Source organism: Spermophilus citellus (genome assembly GCF_964194105.1).
Source record: "Spermophilus citellus genome assembly, chromosome: 13".
In the NCBI taxonomy this organism is placed as follows: Eukaryota; Metazoa; Chordata; class Mammalia; order Rodentia; family Sciuridae; genus Spermophilus; species Spermophilus citellus.
In genome coordinates, this window is record NC_138193.1 from 12965277 (window position 1) to 12988225 (window position 22949).

At 44.8% G+C, this 22949-nt stretch overlaps 2 protein-coding genes across 8 annotated transcripts in view; both read right to left on the reverse strand.

Moving 5' to 3' along the window:
• The window catches only part of TBC1D8 (TBC1 domain family member 8), a 115133-nt gene that overhangs the window by 75872 nt on the left and 16312 nt on the right, over positions 1 to 22949 (reverse strand). For 2 of the 7 annotated variants that reach the window (XM_081264271.1, XM_081264269.1), the window contains exon 2: positions 1754 to 1899. The exons of the other annotated variants lie outside the window; for them this stretch is intronic. In XM_081264271.1, the coding sequence (XP_081120397.1) occupies positions 1754 to 1802 (49 nt within the window). In that variant the 5' untranslated portion in view covers positions 1803 to 1899. The remainder of the gene's footprint in view (positions 1 to 1753; positions 1900 to 22949) is intronic. 7 annotated transcript variants of the gene reach the window in all.
• Positions 2837 to 22949, reverse strand: part of LOC308632297 (myelin and lymphocyte protein) — a 357374-nt gene continuing 337261 nt past the window's right edge. The window contains exon 5 of the transcript XR_014018497.1: positions 2837 to 2851. The gene's annotated coding sequence lies outside the window, so the exon portion shown is untranslated. The remainder of the gene's footprint in view (positions 2852 to 22949) is intronic.

Here is a 22949-nt window from a genome sequence, read left to right on the forward strand (position 1 = left end):
CCACCAACATGGGACCAACTGCAATCTCGCAGAAGCCTTCCCAAGGCTTTCTGGTGTTTCAAACCTCAATGTTGGGCCTTCTATTCACCATACGCAGCAGGGGCAAAGCTCTTTGTTGTTACCAGAAATAGCACCCCAGAGGAATAAAACCCTTTCTAAAACAATGGCAATGCTCATTCTGCCCACAAAAAGCATTCTAATCAAAGTCAGAAAACCTAAAGTCTTCTTTCTTGTTTTGCATTTGCACTGAAGAAAGCAGGTCTTTCTGAACAACTTTGGGCTCAGGCCCAGTCTGCCTGTGCAGCCCCATGATGGAAGACTTCCTGACCTGAGTCAAGGGCTTCTCATGGTCAGCCATCACCATCAGCTGCATCAGCACACGCGTGGGGCACCGTCACCACCATGGGGAAACCAGTATGGGGTAGACTTTTATCTCTGAATTCAGCTGCTGGGTTTGCCTGTTGTCTGTCTGCAGATTAGGGGGGAAAAGTAAATCTAGAATCAGAGGGGTAGGGTGTGTGCAAGGCCCGGGGTTCCATCTCCAGAGTGTGTGCGTGCTCCTGTACCCACGACAGAGAAGGGGGAAGAATTTCTTTATTGGGATCTTTTGTGAAGTCACAAATAATCGAAAAGATCCCATGAAGTCCTTTCTACTGACTATTTGAAAGAAACTGGAATATTTCCCTTCTCAACATGAGGTCCTTCCTATTCCAAGTCAAATGCATCATCCATATGACTAAACTTTGAATTTTTTTTCCCAAAGCATTCATGTCCCCTTCGGTGTGAATCCCTCCTGGTTCCCACACTTCTCCACTGAGCCAAGAGCTGACAGTGCTATTTTTAGGGAATGCAGCAGACGGGTGGGCTTTGGGCTTCTCTGGCAATGGCCCTGATGAGCTCATCTCTTATAGCAAGTGGACAGTACGATCTCATGTCCCTCGTGGGAGTCAAAATGAACCTGCTAAAGCTGCCACAAATGCCTGAGGCTGTGAGAGTGTGTGCATCCAGTGAGGAGGGCCTCAAGGTCATTCTAAGGGAGAGACTCTGACCCTGGTTCTCAAAAGCAGGACAAGCAAACACATACCATGGCACAGATATGTGGGGACAAAGACATCCGTGTAATCGCCCTCTGCTTTCTCGGGAAATCAAGAGGATGGCAGGGTGGCTACCAGCTGCTTGGCCACAGGGAGTTATGCTGCCCTACTGACCATCCTGCTCCCCCTGCAATTAGAGGAGACAAATTTGGGGGGATCTTCACTCAAAATGAAAGTTACCAGAGATAGTTTTGCAGGATGAAAAGAATTCTGGAGATGGATGGCACATCCTTAATACCTCTCATGTATATTTAAACATGTTATGGTGGTTGATTTTATGTGTACTATACTATGATTTAAAAAAAAAAAAAAAACAACTAAAATTCTAATGGCCGGGGGTATCTGCAGTTGGGCTCCAAAAGCCAATATAAAACTTTCTTAACTCCATTCCCCAAGTGAGGAATCAAATACATCTAAACATAAATGTGCTCTGAATTCACGCTGCTCAGGCCTGAAAAACTCCTTTAGGCGCTTTGCAAATAACCCCTGGAAGGGGACCAAGCTGTCTGCTTTGCCTCAGAGCGAACGCAGGGGTCCTGTTGTACTGACCCTCTAAGCAGGATGACGTTAATACTCAAAACACATGACTGCAAAGCATACAAACATGGCCAAGAGAGCCAGTTTCAGGAAAACGGGGGATCCCCGTGTCATACTGTCACCTGCGGCTGTGAACGTGAGGAAAGCAATCCTGGGAATGCTGGCTGGCATCGATCGCCATTGGCTTGGCCTCCATTTGCCTGGTCCTCTGGCATGACGATCATTCAGAGAGGGATTACATTCCTTGTTATGAAGCCATTACTCAAGCCTATAAAAATAGAAGACTGTGGACACTGTGGGCTTTAAGATCTGACACGATCTTGAAATGAAGTGTCAGCTTCCAGAGGCGCCCAGGAGAGACAGAGGCGCTTACCTGCTCCACCTCACCACCAAGGGCAGGGCAATCCAAGGTCGCCTGCAGCTCTTCCCTGGACCCTGTTGTGCAATTCTTGGCTCCTCCCAAGGCCATGAAAAAAGTCCCACCTGCTCCAGTATCAGCAGCTCAAGGTCCTGAGGGTTCCACCCCCCCACCCTGTGCCTACCCTGCCTTCCCATTCAGTCAGGTTTGTCCAGATACCTCACTGCCTCTCCTCCCTTAGGGATCAGAAGCCCCTAACCCACAAAGACGATCATCCCCAATCCATGAAGCTTAGACAGAAACAAAAACTGGGGTTATGACCCCACAGTGCCACCACATAGAACAGTGGAGGCTGCTGTGCTACTTGTCAGTTTGTGCTACTTCAAGAGGGCCACAGTGCCAGGTGGGAGTAGGGGAGTGCGCGAGGTGGGGGGTGGGGGTGGATACACACTCTGCTCTCTCCATCTGTTGGGACTGTATGTTCTTTGGTCAAGTATCTGCATAGCCAGGTGTCTGACGTTTGGGGAGACTTCTGCTCAAGTGTGGATCATTCACCACTTTTAATGTCTTTATTTTAATACAACCAACAGGTCTTACCTATACCCCCTCAAATCACATAGAGACCAATTAAACAGAACACCTTTTCCAAATCCTTCCCAAGGGAATAAGGTTGAATGTCAATTTATCCCCCTGTGATGCCAATGATGATGATGATGATGATGATATTGGTACCAGGGATTAAACCCAGGGGCACTTAACCACTAAGGCACATCCCCAGCCCCTCCCCCTTGCGTGCGCGCACGCGTGCGTGTGTGTGTGTGTGTGTGTGTGTGTGTGTGTATACTTTATTTAGAGCCAGGGTCTTGCTGAGCTGCTTAGGGCCTCTCCAAGTTGCTGAAGCTGGCTTTGAAGTCACAATTCTCCTGCTTCAGCCTCCCAAGCCGCTGGGACACAGGCATGTGCCACCACACTCAGCACCCTTGAGATTTTTATTAGAAAGTTGATTCATTTTACTGTGGAATCTTTAGAAAATATATAAAAATCACAAAAAAAGAAAAGTGATAAGATGTGATATGAGCCTGCTTATCAACAAGCAGAGTGTGTTCTCCTAGCCTCAATTTCTAACTGGCCACCAATTTAGACTATTCAATCCCACACCAGAAATACGGAGGATGGGGGGAGGGGCATGAGAAATGCACAAGATTGAACTTGAAATACAAAGAATTCTCATTTCATGCTCAAAGACAGTTGCAAAAAGGCTGCTAAACTTGTTCAACAAGACTTGCTCACAGCACATGGTGCACAAATGGGTCTGCCAGCCAAATTTTATCACAAACGCAGCCTGCTGCCCAACAGCGCCTTATGCTGTGAAAGCCACACTACTGCCACCTCCACCTCGCAAGCCACACTTTCTTTAATGGTCTTGTACATAATTAAAAGCAGGAAATGGAGCTCAGAGGCACTTGATAATCAGAAAAATAAGGCAACAGTACCTCCTTTGCAAAAAGTAAATCAATATGAGAACCAAAAGGGTCAGCAAACAAAGACATTTCCATAGGTTCAAGTTCAAAACGAAAGACAGTGCTCCCCTGGTAGATCGTGCCTCTTTACTTGGGAGGAGACACCCCACCCCCACGCTGGGAGCCTAGAAAACTGCAAACAGATCTTGAAAAGGAAGGAGCCTATTTCATTAGGCTTACCAAGCCTAGGTGCATTTCAAAATAGTAACTCATGTGCAATTAAAAAAAAATCTATAAAATATCCATTATGTGCCAGGCACTCGTTATTACTTAGGCCTTCCCCAGAGAGAACAAGCAAACTCAGCAGATCCCACCCATTTAGAAGGTCAACAGGTGTAAGTAAAGACAAAGCTGAGTTCATCAGCATTTAGTGCCAGGGTTTATAATACCCTTCACAACAAAACCTCTGCTTTCTTCCGATTTCACATCAGCATTTGTCTTCAATAACAGTGTTCTCAGGCATCAAATTATATCTAATCTGCTCCCACTGGGGATGTTCACAAGCCATCACAGCTTTCTTCAGCGCATGCAGCAGGGGCAGATGCAAGGGGAAGGCTGGGATCCTTTATCTGACCCAAAGTCTGGCACACCTGGTTCCTGATGCGCCTTCAATCATGCTCAGTGAACCCCATAAATTCAAAGAATTGAGTTCTTTCAGTTCGCTTAAAGGAAGCTGTTTTTCCATATGCCAAGTAGCTGGAGTTTTGTTCACTGGGGATCTGATCTTGAAATCCGATTACTCAAAGCCTGCCTGCCATCTGTCGCTCTCTTCCAGTGACTGAGACACAGCAGCAGTACCATGGTCCCACCGCAGCCACCCATGAATCTAATCTTGGGCCAGACAGAAGTCACACACTTCAGTAACAAATTTATCTTAAGGACTAAGTAAAAATAAAGCAGCATATTCTCCACAGGTACAGTGTCCTGGGACAGTGAAACTTTTCTGCCAATCATGCAGCTGGGAATTTAATCATGAATCTCAAAAAAAAAGCACAAAAAGGAAAACAGAAAAGCTGGAGGTAGGGAGAACACACTAACTCCCCAGAAGAGGGCTCTGCCCCAAGGAAATGAGGGCGCCATGTGACCACACTGCCCACCTGACTTCTGCCTTCCCCGAAGGCAACATTATCAGTCTGCAAAACACTGGCAGTTGATGGGTCACAGAACCTTTCGCCTTTTCCAGGTCCCAAGAAAGCCACAGATCAGGGCTCAGCCACATTCCACATTCGGATCCTGGTGAGGTCTAAGACAAGGTCAAGTAACAAGGAGAGGCCTCTTGCCCTGTCCCTAAGGCCATCACACTCCATGCCATAGTGAGCACCCCACTTGTCTTTAGGAAATCTGTCCTTCTGACCCTCAAGATACATTTCCACCAACTTCTGTGGACAGAAAACATGTGGCAGACAGGAAACCTGGAGTCAGTAACTAGGGAGGAAAAAAAATCAAATGCAATTAAAATTCAATAAGATGCGTGGCGGCAGCTTAGCAGGGGCGTTTATCCCCTCAGACTCATGCACGTCTCATTACTACAAGGGTCGTCCTCCTGGGAATTCTGATCTTGGAATCTGATTATTCATAGCTACCCATTTAGGAAAAGTTGTTACAGGCTTCCAGATTCGGAAGCCCAAGATAAGACAGAGCATAGGATTTGTTGGCAAAGTACTGACACTCAATCCACAGACATAAGCACAGTGGCCAGGCAATCACAACCACAGCTGTGCCATCTCATGACCTGACCCTTATGTCCAGAGTGCTCATGCGCTGGAGAGGCCTGCCACCAGAAGAATCAGCACAGGTCCTTGTCAGGTAAGGTTGGTGAAAATAAGAGAAGCAGGACATTCAGCAGGGTGTTGAGGAACCAAGATGGGTTGTGGCCCAGAGGTGGAGCGCTCACCTAGCATGTGTGAAGAGCTGGGTTGGATCCTCAGCACCACACAAAAATAAAAATTTTTGTATCCACCTATAATTAAAAAATAAATATTTTTTGAAATAAAATTTAAAAAATAAAAAATGTGGGAAGCCATTCTCGCATGTGATTTGGGTTGCCTCCCTGGCTGGGTGAGAGGCGCTCAGACACAGCTGTGTCAGAGCCGTCCCCACCCTGTCCCAGGTGCGAAGGCTTGTCCGAGTGGAGGTGTGCCTGACGGCTGACCTGAAGACCAATCACTGACTCTGACCTTGGAATGCTGTCCCCCTCGATCTTCATTGGATGGAATTTTCCTTTGAATTTTTTGTTCCCCAATAAAAGCTCACTCCCTGGCGTGTTCCCCCTCTCTCTCTGGCCTCTTGTGTTAACCTCGCCACGGTATTAAGTGGTTGGAGGCAGGAGCTAGGAGGAGCCGTCTCTGAGCTGGGCAATAAAGGTAACAAGAATTATGTCTCTTTAATTTTAAAATTCACTAGTTATTTTTTATGCTTCGAACCTCTATTATGAAGCTAGCGTGCTGATCGCATGGCTGAAAAAAGCTTCTCTTTATTCTATTAACAGAAATTATGAGAGCAATAAGAGTAAAAATTTAAGAAAAATCTTCCATCTCACCACCTCAACAAATCTAACTTCATGTTTTCCTCAAGAAAGATGACTCAAGCCAGGCACAGTGGTGCACACCTGTAATCCTAGCAGCTCTGGAGGCTGAGGCAGGGGGACAAGTTCAAGGCCAGCCTCGGCAACTTAATGAGATCCTATCTCAAAATTTAAAAAAGGGCTGGGGAATGGGCTCCATGGCTAAGCACCTCTGCATTCAATGCCTGGTTTAAAAAAAAAAAAAAGACAAGTAAGTTGTATTTTAGTATTTGACTGGCTTCCTACAACTGTCTTAAGTCCACAGTTTAAGTCCCCCGTGCATTGCCTGAGAAAGCTCAAAATTTGAGTTATATACTCCATTCCACAGGAGGTCCCAAAAGAACCCACAGTTGGTCTCAACTAGGGAAGTTGTATATTGCTCTAGAGTCCCAAAGTCCTGGGTTCAAATCCTGACTCCATCCTTTGTTAGCTGTGTGGCTTGGCTAAGCACCCTCAGCTCTACCAGTCTCAGCTTCCTGGTGTGTCCAGTGGGGGATAATACCCATCACCTAGGTCTGTGTGGAGATTAAAGGTGCACAAAGCCCCTGGTCCACTTCCGGTCAGATTAATTTGCATGCCCCACAAAAGATGTGCTGAAGTCCCAACACCCAATACCTCCAAGTTGAATTTAAAAAGAGGGTCATTGCCAGGTCAGTGGTGTACACCTGCAGTCCCAGTAAATCAGGAGGCTGAGGCAGGAGGATCACTTAAGCCCAAAAGTTCAAGATCAGCATAGGTAACATAGTCAGACCCACATCTCAACATCTATTAATTTTTTTTAAAGGGTCATTGCAGTTGTTTTGTTAGTTAACTAATGAAATAAAACAATGTCACACTGTATTGGGGGGGCCTTAATCCAGTTTGATTGGTGTCCTCAAGAAGAGACGGCTGTGTAAGACAGACACACAGGAAACACACCATGTGGTGAGACTGGCACTAAACCTCGGCAAACAACCCCAAAGGTTGTCATTAACAATCTTCCAGAGGCCAGGGAGAGACAAGCGATAACTGTCCCCCATCCCCCAGGTTTCAGAAGGAGCACAACCCTGTTGGCATGCCACTTTTGGACTTGGACCCCAGAACTGTTGTTTCACACAACTCAGTTTGTGGTCATGTTTACAGCAGCCCTCAGAAACTAATAAACTGCCCAGTTCAGGGACGAGATCCTGTCTAGGAGCTTTAAATACACAAGATGTGACCATCTTGCCCAGCAGATCTTTCTGGACCCAAAGTGAATTTTGTAACCAATTTCTATTTACTGGGCATTAACTTTGCTATTTATTTACCTGCCTTGTCAATCTAGGTAGAGCACAGGGCAAATTCAGGGAGGAGACTCTCACACAAAAATTATGTTAATTATTTAGATGACCAAACAAAAACAAAAACAAAAACCCTTAACCTTTAGAAAAGGTGAACTCCTTAGAATTTCTGTGGGGGTGGGGGCTCAGCTTTTCACAGGGAAACTGGAAAGCCGGCTCCTGATAACTTCCTCTTGGTCCCCAGGAACACAATGCTGATTTGCTGAAGTTCCTGAAATAGCTAATCCCACTCTTATCACATTCATCATCTGTCACAGAGTCAGGAACTGGTAAGGACTGGGCTCACTTCAAGGGCCCCTACCCTAGCCTCAGGTCCCATTGTGTTGGTGGGGTCTGGGCTCCTTTGCAGAGTGGAAAGACACCAGCTCCTCAAGTTTCCCCAGCAGCTTCCAACTGAGTCCTCCAGCTCCCCAAAACACCCCATGTGAAGCCCTTTCCAGCTGGGGAACAAGGACAGTGAGATATAAACCACAAGAGGTGCAGAGGTCTCCTTGCGGATCGCTTGGTACCTGCCTCCCTGCCAATTCAGGAGCCTGTACCTCCTTTTCTACCCCAGTGTCCCATTGCCACCTCCCCTGTTCCCTCCCTGACAGGCACAGAAAGGAGGTGTGCCCTCTGTCCCAATGCCTGGAACCCTTTCTTCCTGGATCAGGGTGCATTAGTGAGTCCTGGGCTCTCCCTGGGCAGGGGTTCTCACCCACTGGCTTCTATGCAGGGGCTGGGACTCCACCCTGCAGTCTGATGTCACAGGTCTGGGGTGCTGCCTGGGCACCGGCAGCGTCACAGGCTCTGCCAGGACTTGCTGCGTATCCAAGACTCAGGACGACTGTTGTAGGACCTTCTGCTCCCTCACCCCTAAGGCACAAGACTCTGCTGGTGTTTCTCTAGTTTCCCATACCTCAAGAGCTACAGAGGAGCAGAAGGCACCTGCCACCCTCTGTATTTGCCTCCATTCGGGAGACTGCTGCACACAGAATGGGTCCTTGGAAGGACACCGACCAGATCACTTCTCCTTAGACACAGCACTCATTCCAGCTGAAATTCGGATTTATCTGCAAAATGAAGACAATAATTCTCTCTGGCCATGGAAGAACCAGAAAAAAATAAGATGAACAGGTGGATGCCTCCTCTCTACAGAACTGGCAAAAAGCCAAGTCAGCTGGAGGTAGAGATGCGCATGGAACCCGGCCTCCTGCATTAGCAGGATCGCCCACTCGCCAGTGCCAGCACCAGGCTGGAATAGCAATTAGGGCTACTCTATCATCGAAAGCAGTTCCTCAGACCAGGATGACAGGTGACATGAAGACCCCCTCCTCTTCCCTCCCATAGCACACTGACATAAGGGACATAATCTTTCTGTCCCATGTAGAAGGACAAACCATCTCCCACGTGCTTGGGCCGCCAGTCCTGACCTGCAACTTTCCCACTGATCTGAGGATAAGTTTTGAGTTGTTCCACCTGGTTCTCAACCTTGGCTGAGCAAGGAAGCCCCTAGGGAGCTTTGGAAACTGTAATGTCAGAGAGGCCAGTGGTCTGGGGTGTGGCCTGAGACAGTTACTGGCAGCTCTCCAGATTCTGGCCCTTGTGGCCAAAGCTTAGAATCACTGGGTCTACGGCTAGGGATATAGCTCAGTTGGTAGAGTGCTCGCCTTGCATGCATAAGGCCCTGGGTTCCATCCTCAGCACCATAAACAAATAAATAAATGAGAAGAAAGTTTAAAAAAAAAAAGAATCCCTGGATCTATCCTGCTATTTTGTACAACTAAGCAGAGGCCTTTGGATTGGATCAAACTGTCTGCTGAAGTCTGCCTAGGAGAATATAAAGTAACCAGCCTACATTTAGGAAAAAAATTACCTGACTCTCTCATTAGTCAAATAACTAATGCAGAAAGACAGAAGCCCTACGCAGGAGTGCCAATCTTAGGATTGACAGACTGCAGCAGAAACATGAGCAAGAGAGTCCCAGAAGCCCTAAAAACCCAGGGATCCCATGGCAGCTGGTCTGTGTCCTACCTCAGAAAGGGCTTGCTCACGGCCACCAGCCAGGGCTCAGGCTAAGGACATACAGCCTTTAGAAAGGTGGCACTCAGAGGACGTGGGCACATGTACACTCACATGCCTAGAGAACATCTGAAAGGGACCATTATACCTTAAAACTTAGGAGAGAATCCCTATGATAGCTAAATGTTCAAGGATTACTGAAGAATTCTTAAATTTTTCTTATTTCTATTTTTTTATTCTACTTAGCCCTTTTAAAATTCAGCAACTCAGAAATATCATTGAGTAACCTCACCAAATAGATTCCAAGAGGACAAACTTCCATCTCTCCTAATGGAATATATTAAAGCTTTTCTCATCAGCTTTTTCGTGCAGGAAGGGTCAGAAAAGGAATTCCAAAGAATAAAAAAGCATCCATCTTATTCTATCCTGTAGAACACTGTCACCAGCTGTGCCCACTGGAACGTAGGCGGTTTCAGGTCACACCATCATCAGCACACTCAGGTCACCTGTAACAGGCCAGGCACTACCACAAGCTCCTCCCATCACCACATCCACTTGTGCCTGGCTCTCTTCAAAGTTCCTGAAGTGGGCAGGGTTCTACACCCAAGGCTCTGGGAGGTTCTGCTGCTGGTGCAGGTCATACAGCAAGAGCAGAGGAAGGGCTGGCAGGGCAGCCCTCCCCAAAGCAGCCCCTCACACAGTGCTTGGACTGGTAGCCAGGGATGAAAGGGACCAACTCATCCCAGCAGGACCACCCGAGCAGCAACACACCAACTCACTGGATGGGAAATCATGTAAGTCATATCTAGAGAGATTTCTACAATGGATTTTTCTTTCACATTGGATTTTTCTTTCACATTTTTCCAGTTTTCTATAACCGGCATTTATAAAATCATGTGATAAAGCATCATTACATTTGTTTTCTAATATAAAGAACTAAATTGTGACTGAAAACAGTCTTCAAAGTACTAGAATGAATCGGACATTATTACCCTACATACATATATGATTACATGACCGGTGTGATTCTACATCATGTACAAACAGAAAAATGAGAAGTTATACTCCATTTATGTATGATGTATCCAAATGCATTCTACTGCCATGTATAACTAATTAGAACATATTAAAAATATACTGTTGATGATCTGGTTTCACTGCCAAGGAGAGCCAGCCCTTATGATAGACAGGTTCTATAAATATTACATAAGCAACTAAAATAAACTCCTGCAATAGTCAAGGTTTTAATTAAAGTAAATTTTAAACAAAACAGTTCTCCCAAACGTGGACGATCAACCCACTTGTGTTCTTCATCAGTGCACAGTTCACAGAAGCGCGCCACGAGCCCATCACAGGGGGACCAGCGCTGGCTGAGGTGTGGTCCTCTTTGGCTACAGCAGGAGCGCATACGTGTCTGGAGGTGGTGGGACACTTTGGCCAAAGCACGAGGTGTGTAAACCGCCAGCAAGACAGTACCATGTTCATGTCAAGGTCAAGGCTTCAGGAAAACAACACAGTAGAGTCAACCAGACAAAAGAAGATGCAAAGAGCAACCAGCAACAGCCATGGGACTGCCACACCGTGGGGTGGGGGCGTCACTGCTGCTAATGGGCTTGGTGATGATCTAGCCAAATTCCAAGCAGGCTGTGACCACAAAGATATTGCCACTTCTCTAGGGTGGCTTCTCAAGCATGTGCCACACCAGTGCACAAGGCTGGGAAAGTTATGCACCTGATTCCCAGCCACCCCCAGGACAATACGTGAGAACTGTCTTGGAGAATTTTTCTCCTCTGATGAATTCTGAGCACCACTCCCTAGGTGTACCTTCAGGGCTGCAGATCTACCTTATGAAAGGGAAGATTCATTACTTTAAGAGACAGCTGGCTGTTGAGATTCAGCAAGGTGCCCATGAGTAAGAACCAAAGCTACAGCTCTCCAGAGAACACGAGCCAGATAACACTTCCTCCCACGGACACTGGCTCCAACTCCAGCGCCTTCCAATGCATGCACCCAAATCCGCAGGAGAAAGGAGGGGGAGGCTTAGGAGGAGATACAATCTACAGTGGCAAAAAAATAACTCAGACCTTTTCTTTACACACATTTGAGAGTATTTCATCATTACCTAAATACAGCAATACAGTGCTAGGTGCCTAAGACAAGTTCATTTGTAATCTCAAGGCTCTACGAGAAATACTTTCAGATCTCCTAAAAATAACTTCCAGAGAATACTGTAAAAGTTGTAGCAGGCTAACCAAGAAGACAACCCATATTTCCATTCGCCAAGCCCCCCCCCCCCCCCCCCCCGGACAAATAACTCTTCAAACTTCAGTAAAACTGTATGTTAATTCACTATAGGATCATCATCGGGTTGAAGTAAAAAGATTTGTCAGGGGTTTTAAGTAAATCCACAGCTGGTAAAAGATAAATGAGGGTTATGTCCCGAGGGCAAAGGTCATCAACACTGTAGCCCCATCATGAACCAACCCTTCATTTGGAAACCTGACCCATTCTAACTTTTTTCCCCTCCAGTTTTGAGGGCATAATCCCTGTTCTGGTACTCAGCCATCTACCAACTTCCAGAAGCACTTGTTCATTATTTAGAAAGCTGAGGGAAAAATACTACAACCAGAGTCATCAAGTGGCCAAGTGGCCCAGCAGCCTCTTTCACAGCTTCTGGAGACACCAGAGGGCTTCCTACAGCTTTGGGACAGGAAGTCAGACACTCCAAGAGAGTCCTCACCACCTTAAGAGCCTCTGGCTAAGCTCTTCAGTTACCCAGCTACCTCAGATAAACACTCTATGATCGCCAAGCCCCATGACATTGGTGCACAAAACAATTTCCTCTGAAAAAATGATATTTTTATGTTTGTTTTAAAAAAAAGGAAGAAAAAAAAGCGGTCTCCCATAACAAACGCACTCATCCAAACAATCAAGCAGTCTTCCGGCCACTCCTCTGGCCAGCGTCGCTCCTGGCCAACAAGTACTCTCTGGCAAACAGCACCTATGGAGTCCAGGGCCAGAGTTCAGATTCTGACAACACAGCCTCACATTCCTACCCTGCTACTCACAGCCACTCCCTTCTAAGAGTGCAGAAGCTGCACTGTTACAGAAAAACCAGAGAGATCATTTTCTTTGACCTGTGCAACAATCTGAATACCATTCTGACAGATTTCTCAAACACTGCTTGGGTACAGAATTGAGAAAATACACAAAGACATTCCCATGCACACACACAAAAATCTCTTTCCAGAAGTTTTAATTCCACAAACCACAGTATAGTCTAGTCTGTGAGAATATCACTTATTTTTTAAAATTCCTATTTCCAAAGAGTCCTGGGTCAGCCTCGTGTCCTTCCTTCCAATGGTCCTCTGCAAAAAGGAACTCCAAAACCACAAGCGCACAAGATCAGAAATAACATGTTAGGTACAGAAAGACAGGATGTGTTACCTAACCAGAGTGTGAAGTAGCTTGCAAAGACAAGGTGGGCAAGCTTTTACGGTACAGAAGTAAGATGGAGACCTTGGAGCTTTGGGACTATCTAAATGCACTGTTTAAAAACTATGACCTTCCCCAATTCTAGAGTCAGGCAGAGTAACCAACACATATACGTTTAATTCAGAGACAGCCCCAAATCTCATTCACAGCTTTTCAGAGTTTACAGCCTTTTTTTTTTTTAATCCACTAGACATTTAAATAGTGGCACTAGCTAAGGGCAATAGAGGAAACTCCATCCTCTTCCCTTTGAGACCCTGTTAGGTTAGAATGTCTTGAAGGTAAGAATTCTTTGCCATAAGCCTCTGCTGGGCACATATGGGCGTCCCTAAATACTTCTGTAGTGACCCTGGTGATTGATTGGCATTAGAGAAAAACAAAATACCAGGGCTATGCTACCCATAGCCTGGCATAGTGAATGGCCACACTAGACCTCAGGTTGCAAGTGACCCAGAAAAATCCTGAAAAACATGGAGGTGAAAACACTATGGAAAGCACAGCATTACTACAGAGCTCATAAGCAACTTTTTTTTTTTTTAATAGGCTGGGGTTGGGGCTCAGTGGTAGAGCGCTTGTCTAGCATGTGTGAGGCACTGGGTTCAATTCTCAGCACCATATATAACTAAATAAAGTCCATTGACAACTAAAAGAATATGAAAAAAAAAACCAGAACAAAAAGGCAAGCTGATTATTCTTCCTTGGAGGAAATACAGACAGAACTAAAGACAAGATCAACTGTACAGTGGGTCTTGGGGTAGGCAAAGCAAGAGTGTCCCAACCCAATTCTTTGAAGATGGCTTCATCCTAATTCTGAGCAAGCAAAAGTGACACACACAGCCCCTTCCAATATTCCCTGGCTGGATGTGAGTGGTCCCAGAGACACAGGGATGTTGGGGGTTGACTTCCCACAAGTATTGGGATTCTGGGTGAGACAAAGACTTGGCACTAAGCTGGCAACAAAAATTTCTGGTCCCCATTCGGCCCTAAGGAGGAGGATCTTGGGACACTAGGCAACCCATTTCTGGGCTTTTCAATCTCTCAGCTCACTTCACACACTGCTGAGGAGATGTATGTACCACCTGGAGAGATGAGAATAGAATTTGGAGAAAAAGAACTGAATTCAGAAGGAACTGCATTAGCAGAGTACTTCTTCTTCCATGAACTGCTTTACTCCCTGCACTCGGCACAGTGCGCACAAGCATGCCCTTGGGGATAGCTAACCTCTTAGAGTTGGGAGGAGCTAGGGAGAGAGGGTCCAGCCTCACTTGAGAGGAAGGGATGGGAGCCTGAAGGAAGTTGAGTAGGAGTAGAGGGGTGTCACAAGTCACAGTACTTAACTGTGAATGTGGAACCCAAACCCAGCTCCTGTGTTCTGCCCCACGCTCCTCCCACTGTGGCAGGTCACCCTTCAGAAGTCAAGAACCAAAGTCAGACCTTGACACAGGGTTTGTATGATAAATTTTTTTTTAAATGCTTGAGGAACACACACAGCTTCCAAGTATTTCATAAGGAACAGGGAAGAGCGAACTAATAATCAGCACACTGACTGTTAAGCACTGCTCCAGATTGTTCAAGGCTCATTTTCCCAATCACTCATGAAGTCCTTATTACTAGTTACATATTATTAGTTCAATTTAATAGAAGAGGAAACCAGGACCCAAGGTCATCCAGGTAATAGTTTTCTCTCCTACTTCCTGATATTCTTTTCCCCAACACCACCTCTGTTAATGCAGATGTAGTTAAGAACATGTTAGAAAGGTCCTCCGAGGCCACACCAACTTTATGTATTCCACCCAGATCTCAGGGTATGAAAAACAAAGCCACATGAGAACCAAAACCAGACTCAGCAGTAAACCTGCAAATGCCAAGTTGAATTGTATTTCCTTTTCCTTCAATGAATTACAAGGCTCCTAAACAAGCTTCATTCAGTTCCCTTTCGATTCTCTGTTCCACCAAAATGGGAAGAGAAGAGACTCCAGAGGCAGGCTGAGGGTCCTCGGGAGGCTAGGGACCCAAGGATGGGGACTACAACCCTCGTAAACTGAGTACAGCCCTCGATGTACAATGAAGTCCACAGAAGTCAGGAAGGACCAAGAATCAAAGGCCAAGTCAGGGATTCTCCAAATGTAATACAGTGCACCCATGACCATGGGTATACACTCAAGAGAAAGGAAAGCAGGGACCTCAACAGCTACTTCTACACCTCTGTTCACAGCAGCATTATGTGTAACAGCCAAAGGTAGAAGTAACTCAAGGGTCCCTCAAAGGTTGAATGGATAAACAAAATGTGGTAGGTATATGCAGCAGAATAGTATTTGGCCTTAAGAATCTGGAGGATATTACACCAAGTGAAATAAGCCAGAGACACAAAAAAGACAAATACTGTAAATACTGCATGATTCCACTCAGAGGAAGAAAGTGTAGGACCCAAATTCATAAGGACAGAAAATGAAACAGCAGCTGGCAGGGCTGGGGTAGAGGGGAGTGCCCTATTTAATGGATACAGAGTTTCAATGTGGGAAGATAAAATTCTGAAGATAGTTGGTAATGATGGCTGCCCAATATTATGATAGTACTTGATGTACTCTGGACACGTACACTATAGTTAAGATGGTAAATTAAATATAAAAGTATTGCAAAATATTTTTATATCTGTTACACAAACTATCTCACACACACATATGAGTTTCATCAGAGGCCAGCCCAGAACAAGAGCAGTGAGATGTTCCAGAAGGTTCACACTGGCTGGGGGCCATGTCTCAGGGCTCCTTTATCTTGCTACAAAGGGCTCACCTAAGCGACAAGCCAGTGAGACAGTCTGTGCCTCTGACAGGCCACAAAGTTCCTCCTGGGCCTTTGTTTTCTCATCTGTATGAAAAAAAGGTTGACTCCCAGCTCCAAGGAGTACCCTGCCATGACCCGGGGGGCACAGCCTCCAGGAGCCCCCGCAGAGGGCTGGGTGCCATCCTTGTGATCAGGAGCTTCCACTCCACAGCTGCTGGGGTTATTTTTAAGTAGGGAAATAAATTCACTTCATTCCAGTCCCCTGGCCTCCAGAAGGCTGCATGGCTGCTGCACAAAAGGGAGCAAGATCAGGAGAGGCCTGGAAGATCAGCCAGAGCCGGCTGTGCCAGTTCTCCACAGGGCTTAGCGGGCCAAGCCCACAGGACAGGTGTCTGCACCCAAGCCAAGCTGCACATAGATGCCCATGGACTCAGTCTCTGGTAAGGGGATCTCCAGGAGGAGAAGCTGCTTATTCCAACTCTCGTGGATGGACACAGAGTTTGCAGCTATTACACCAAAAGCAAGCAAGAACCTCAAAGACAGAGCTCAGAGCACTAATGCCCTTGACTAGATATTTCCATTTTCAAGGGCAAAGCCAACCAAAAACTATAATAAAGGTACAAAAAATGTTTCAAACTTGTATCATTAAAATGATGCCCAGTTGGCATATTTAAGGGGATTTGCAGTGCAAACTTAATCCCTGCCCTAGATTAATTCCTTACATCAGCATCAAGTTCCAAGAGGACAGAACTTTTTACTTTTATATCCAGGAAAAGCACTAGGCACAGAGGCACATGATAAATAACCTCCTGAATGATCCTTCCAGAGATGTTCATTCTCTTAAAACTTGAACTGCTTGCCGAACACAATTAAGGCCTACTCTTTTACATACAGATGCACATGATGTTAAGAACCATATTCAACTATAATCCCAGCAGCTTGGGAGGTGAAGCAGGAGGACGGCAAGTTCAAGCCAGCCTCGGCAACTTAGTGAGCCTCTAAGCAACTTAGCAAGACTCTGTCTCAAAAAATAAAAAGGGCTGGGGATATGGTCCAGTGGTTGAGCACCCGAGTTAAATCCCTGGTTTAAAATAAATAAATAAATAAATAAAACATTGAAGTTGTTTATCATCCAGAGGACAATGGACAAGGTACTGAAACAGACTAAATACACGGCCTGTGCAGGACTCCTGTGTAGCTCTTTTAAAATCAGGCTTGTTTTGGCCAGGTGTGGTGGCACATGCCTGTAATCTCAGGCTTAGGAGGCTGAGGCAGAAGGATCTATAGAGTTCAAAGCCAGCCTCAGCAAAAGTGAGGTGCTAAGCAACTCAGTGAGAACCTGTCTCTAAACAAAAAATAGTGCTGGGGACATGGCTCAGTGGTCGAGTGCCCCTGATTTCAGTCCCTGGAACCAAAAAAAAAAAAAAAAAAAAAACTCATTTCAATGAGAAAAGCAGAAACCAGCTAGTTACTAACTCACGATAAATGATAAACATTTTTCTTATAGAAATTTCCTAATTTTGATTTTTTTTTTTTTTTTTGGTACTGGGGATTGAACCCAAGGCCTCTTAACCACAGAGCCACATCCCAGCCCCCCCCCCTTTTTTTTTTGAGATAGGTCTCACTAAATTGCTAAGGCTGGCTTTCAACTTGCAATCCCCCTGCCTCAGCCTCCCAACCCCTGGGATTACACCACATCAATCTTAACATTTTTTCAATACCACTAAATATTTTATATTTTGTTAACAGGCTAATAAATACCTCAAAGTGAGTGAGGGCTTCCAGGTTCACACTTTTATTTAACTTTTTGGAAAAAATTCAAACTTAAAACTATAAAAACTAAAGCAGGACAGAGAACACTCGTATACCTTTTACCAACATTCAAATCCAGCCATTGTTAAGTGTACCCCTTTTGCTATATTTCCCTTTCACATACATGCAATCTTTCTGCAGAGAAGAAAGCTATTCCTACAAGCAGGAATATTCTTACACAATAGCAGCAGTGATCAACCACAGTGAACTTAGTACAATTGATACTTTATCTGCCATTCACATGCCAATGTTGCCAATAGGCTCAGGGATGTCCTTTCTAGCATGTCCCTTCCAGTACAGTATCCCTGTTAGGGTTGAGGACTACCTGCAGTCACCAGGCCTCTAATCTCCTTTAATAGGAACAGTCCCCACAGCCTTTGTCTTTTAAGATCTTGATGTCTTTGAAGACTGACATCCCCATTCCTTCCCTTTTGACAGTTTTGATCAACCAAATTCTTATTTTAGTTTGTAAATTTTTTAAGCTTTATATTCAAATTGACTTTTCTACAAATTTATAATAAGATGCCTTGTACTTAAAGTGTACTTTTCAGGGCTGGGGTTTAGCTCAGTAGTGTTTGCCTGGCATGCACCAGGCCTTGGGTTCAATCACCACCACCACCACCCCCCCCCAAAAAAAGCCCTCTCTGAAGTTGTAAGTAATGGGAAAACTAATTTATACAATTTTATCAATGTTACATAGAGTATATTAGATTGTGTATTGTCACACACCTTGGGGATTATTATCTTTTTTGAGTCCATCAGCCACTCAAGTCTCAGATTTATTCTTTCAAACACAATTTGTACAGAGTTCTCTGGTATAATTAGATACTCACCCACAGGGAGTCTAGTATTGAGACTTAGTAAGATTTCAGGTATCAAAGCAATCAGATCTTTGGCTTTGCCTGTAGTTAGAGTTTCCACAAATTTTAATTCAAAGTAAATAAGATTACTATTACATGATTTGTTTAAAAAAATTCCTCAGACCATTAAATTTAGTAGAGTTGAGGCTGGTGGATGGGGGATGGCTCAGTGGTAGAATGCTTGCCTAGACCCTGGGTTCAGTCCCTAGTACCACAAAATAAGTAAATTTAACACAGTTGGCATGAGTAAAGCAAGACAAAAAATAATTCGCCAATCAGACAGCTTCCAGAACCACAGCAGGTTCCAAGAATTCCAATTAATAACATGATCCGACGGCATTTACAGGAAAACAGAGGTGAGGCACGAAACCCATCTGATTGGCTACCGCGGTCAGTTGATGACAGCTTAGTTAACTGGCTACAGGACCTCTGCAACCAGAGCTCAACTGCTTCATTAAACTCCATATTGGTTTTGTCCACTGGGGCCCAATGCATGTGCCCAGTCTAAATCCACCATCTCACACAAGTTTTATTTAATAAAATATCATCGGCACCCATCTCAGTCACTATCATCCTAGGTTTCCAGTCTCAGTGCAAGATCTGTAGGTTACGGTATCCTTGTGATCATGCATTTGAGTTCTTTTTCCAGTCAGAGACCATTTAACATTCAGCTGATGGCATTACAGAGACACAGAAGAGAAGATTACCAGAGAGACCACTATGGCTTTGGGAATAATACCAGGAGTTTGCAGAATGCTCCTTAGACAAGGTCTCCATGAATCAAACCAGCCAAAATAGATCAAAGAACTACCCAGATGAAGCATCTATCCACTTTAACCAAAAAGCCTATTCGTTTTTTCATAACCGAGTTGCTACAATACTATTTTATCCACATGCAACAAAAAGTATTAGCAACTACAGACTCTGCCCTATTCTGCCAAAATACCAAGATGTACCCTTCACAGAATCGGCTCATGGTCAAACATCTGAGACCAGGACTGTGTCTGCAAATAGGTGGCAATAAAAATGACTGACAAGGAGTTTGATTCTACTATTCTCCTATTTGCAGGGAGTGGACACTCTTAAAAGTACTTAGTTACTAATCTTCAGTATTTTCTTACTTATATTATATACATGTATCTGCTTCTTCTTGGAGAGACCTAGACCTATTCGTAGCCATGCCCTTCCAACATAATGTTCTGCTGCACCTTGGGCCAGATCAAGCCAATGTTATGGTTTGGATATATACAGGTATCCCCAAAAAGCTCCTGTGTTAATGTAGGAACATTCAGAGGTGAAATGACTGAGAGCTGTACCCTAATCAGGTGAGGCATGGCTGGGGGAGGCGGGCATGCCCTGGAAGGGTGCACCATCCCCGGTGCCCCTTCCCGCCCTTCCCTCTGCATTCTGTCTGCAAGGTAACTAACTACCTTTCCTCTGTGTGCCCTTCCGACATCATGTTCTGCTGCACCTTGGGCCCAGATCAAGAGAGTCAAGTCATCTTTGGACTGAGACCTCTGAAACTGAGCCCCTAATAAACATTTCCTCCCCTAATTAGTTCTTGTCAGGTATGTTGGTCATAGCAATAGAAAAGTTACCTAAAACAGCTGATAAGTAGTCTAGCATCCAGTAACCAGATTAAAGAAGGGAAAACAAGTGTCTAGGTTTCTCATAGAAGAAATATACAAACGCATGTATATAATGTAAATAAGAAAATACAGAAGAATTACGTACTTTTAAGAGTGTCCACTCCCTGCAAATAGATGAATGTTAGAATCAAACTCCTTGTTGGCCATTTTTATTGCCACCTAGTAGTAAGACACAGTGCTGCTCTCAGACTAATTTTGACCATGAGCAGATTCTGCGAAGGGTACATATTGTTTTGTTTTGTTTTTACAGCTTAGAAAAACAAGGTATATTGAAAAGAGTTGCTTTATGAGCAAGCCTGTTCCTAAAGGTTGTGAGATCGTGCCATCGCTATTCATCTGCACTGATACTGGAGTGGGCAAGATGGCAGATATTATGGGAAGATACTGGTACGGTGACAGATCTAAAATTGCTAAAATGATTTATGGCTGTTGGTTGGTTTCCCAGTCCTGGGAAGACCAACTTCCAATGCTACAATTCTGCTACCTGAAAGACCACTTGAATATTTACAGAGGAATTTCACTCAATCACTACCTTTGTTGGGACATGAATGTGTTCTTGAAATCCTCTGTGTTCTCCAGTGATATAGAAGCTTTCCAAGTAGGAAGGCTGATAACAGTAGACAAAAGGTTATTCACAACTGTCTATATATGATGCATTTTGGAGAGAACTCCAGGTACAGAGAAACCCATTTTTCTGGGTAAACTATGACAGAACTAACCCAGGTGTTTCTCACCACCAGAAATGCAGTGAGGTTTCAGGGTCTCAAACCTTGGGTACCCATTTTACCACTTCTAGGAGCTCCCTGGAGTCCTGGAACTGTGCATCTCTTGGAGACTTTCAGAGAAAGCTTCCTCAGAAGTGGGCAACAGCTAGACATGAAGAACTTTCCCCAAGATGGCAGAGCAAGGTTCCCATCATAATGAAGCTCTTCTGTGCCTACTTCCTACTTCTTGCACTTGACAGGATGATGCTATAATATTAAAACTCTGAGACCCACACAGAGTGGCAATAAAAATGGCTGACGAGGAGTCCAGCTCCACCATCCATCCATTTGCAGGGAGTAGACAGCCTTTTTTTTCACAGCACTTAACACAATTACCAATCTTCTGTGTTTTCGTGTACTATACACATGCATCTGCTTCCCCTACGACTCCCAGGAGGGACAGGATTACATCTGCCTTGTAACTCTTTCCCTTGCGGCTTAGTAGACCGTGGTACACAGAGATGGTCAAACATCTGGTAAATGCCACACAGTATCAGCTTCCAACATATCATGGCACCACTCCATGTTTTCCAATTAGTCAGAACACATTCCGCACTTTCCCACTGAAAGCAGTGAACAGCTGTTCTCTCTTTAGAACAACCTCCAGTAGCCTACCCCAGTCATTAAAGATAATTGGGAAATCTCCCAATAGTCAGTCACATTGATTCTGTATTAAGTTTTGGTATTTTAGCTTAAAAATGACTCGGACATGTCACATCTCTCAATTCAACATAAATAACTCATAGACCTCAAAAAATTCCTGAAAACATGACAGGTTTATCTATCAACTTTCATCCACTTACATTCACCTAACATGTTTGTTCTTATGTTTGTAAATATGCTCGAGTTACTCATTTTAAAAAGTTAGCATTTGGGTGGCAAGAGGGGTAGTACTGGGTATTAAACCTCTACCACTGAGCTATGTCCCTAAACATTGTTGTTTTGAGACAGGGTCTTGCTACATTGCATAGGCTGGCTTTGAACTTGCAATCCTTCTGTCTCAGCCTCCCGAGTACCTGGGATTACAGGTGTGCACCACCACTCCTGGCTACAAAGATAGCCGTTGAGCATTCAGAAAATACCACTCCAAATACAAGGCTTCAGTATAGTCATACTGACTAAAGCCCAAGGCACTTGGAGAAAAAAGTCTGCAGAATACCTGGGTGAGTGCCCATCCATTTATAGAGAACCAGAGCCTCGCCAGTCCTCTAAAGATTAACTCATCTCAGGAGATTCCACCACGCCCAGACAGACCTTGTTACAAAACATCCTCCAATTTCCTTCTCAAATACCATTCTGAGGATATTTTCAACCCTTGACCGTTTCACTCATTTTGGCAATAGGGATGAATCAAGGAATGTGTACTCCTTCCTCGGCTGACTTGCCTCATTGCTTCTTATAGTCAGATCTCAGGTTTGAACACAACCAAGGCCAAGAGCAGAGACAAAAATGGCCAGAGGTGACACTGGTACAGATACCCGTCCTTGCCTTCATTACAAAAGCTTCCAGTGATTTAATCTTCCCTCCTCCAGGTGCACAAATGCAGATCTCCTGGAGGTATGCAAATTTTCTTAAGATTGGTCTCTAACACAAACAGGAAGCTTCTCAGGTCAGCTGGTTCTCTCAGCGGAATTAATAAGTCCAGGGTGGGGCCGTTAGCAATTGGGACAGAAGCAGCACTTTCCATGCTAGACCAGGGCACTTGACCTTTCCTTGCTGGAGGGGGCAGACCCACTCATCCATGGGCTTAGCCTCTACAAACAGCTCTTTCCCCCACTCCTGTAGTTGTTTTTAAAGCTTCTGTGGGCTAATTAAGAAACACCTCACCAGAAACCATGGTGCACGCCTGTCATCCCAGCAGCTCGGGAGACTGAGGCAGGAGGATTTCGAGTTCAAAGCCAGCCTCAGCAACTTAGCCAGGCCCTCAGGAACTCAGCAGGACCATTTCTACATAAAATATAAAAAAGGGCTGGGGACATGGCTCAGTGGTTAAGTGCCCCTGGGTTCAAGCCCTGGTACCAAAAATAAAATTCAGTTGGGGTTTTTAATCTTCCTCTTCTAATGTATCCAATAAATAAATGATTTTATCCAAGCTAAAACTATCATTGTGGCCACTGTGATTTGCAGTTATTTCTGGTAAGGATCACCCATTTGACTTAAAAAAAAAAAAAGTCCAGGTTCTGGGAATTCATATAC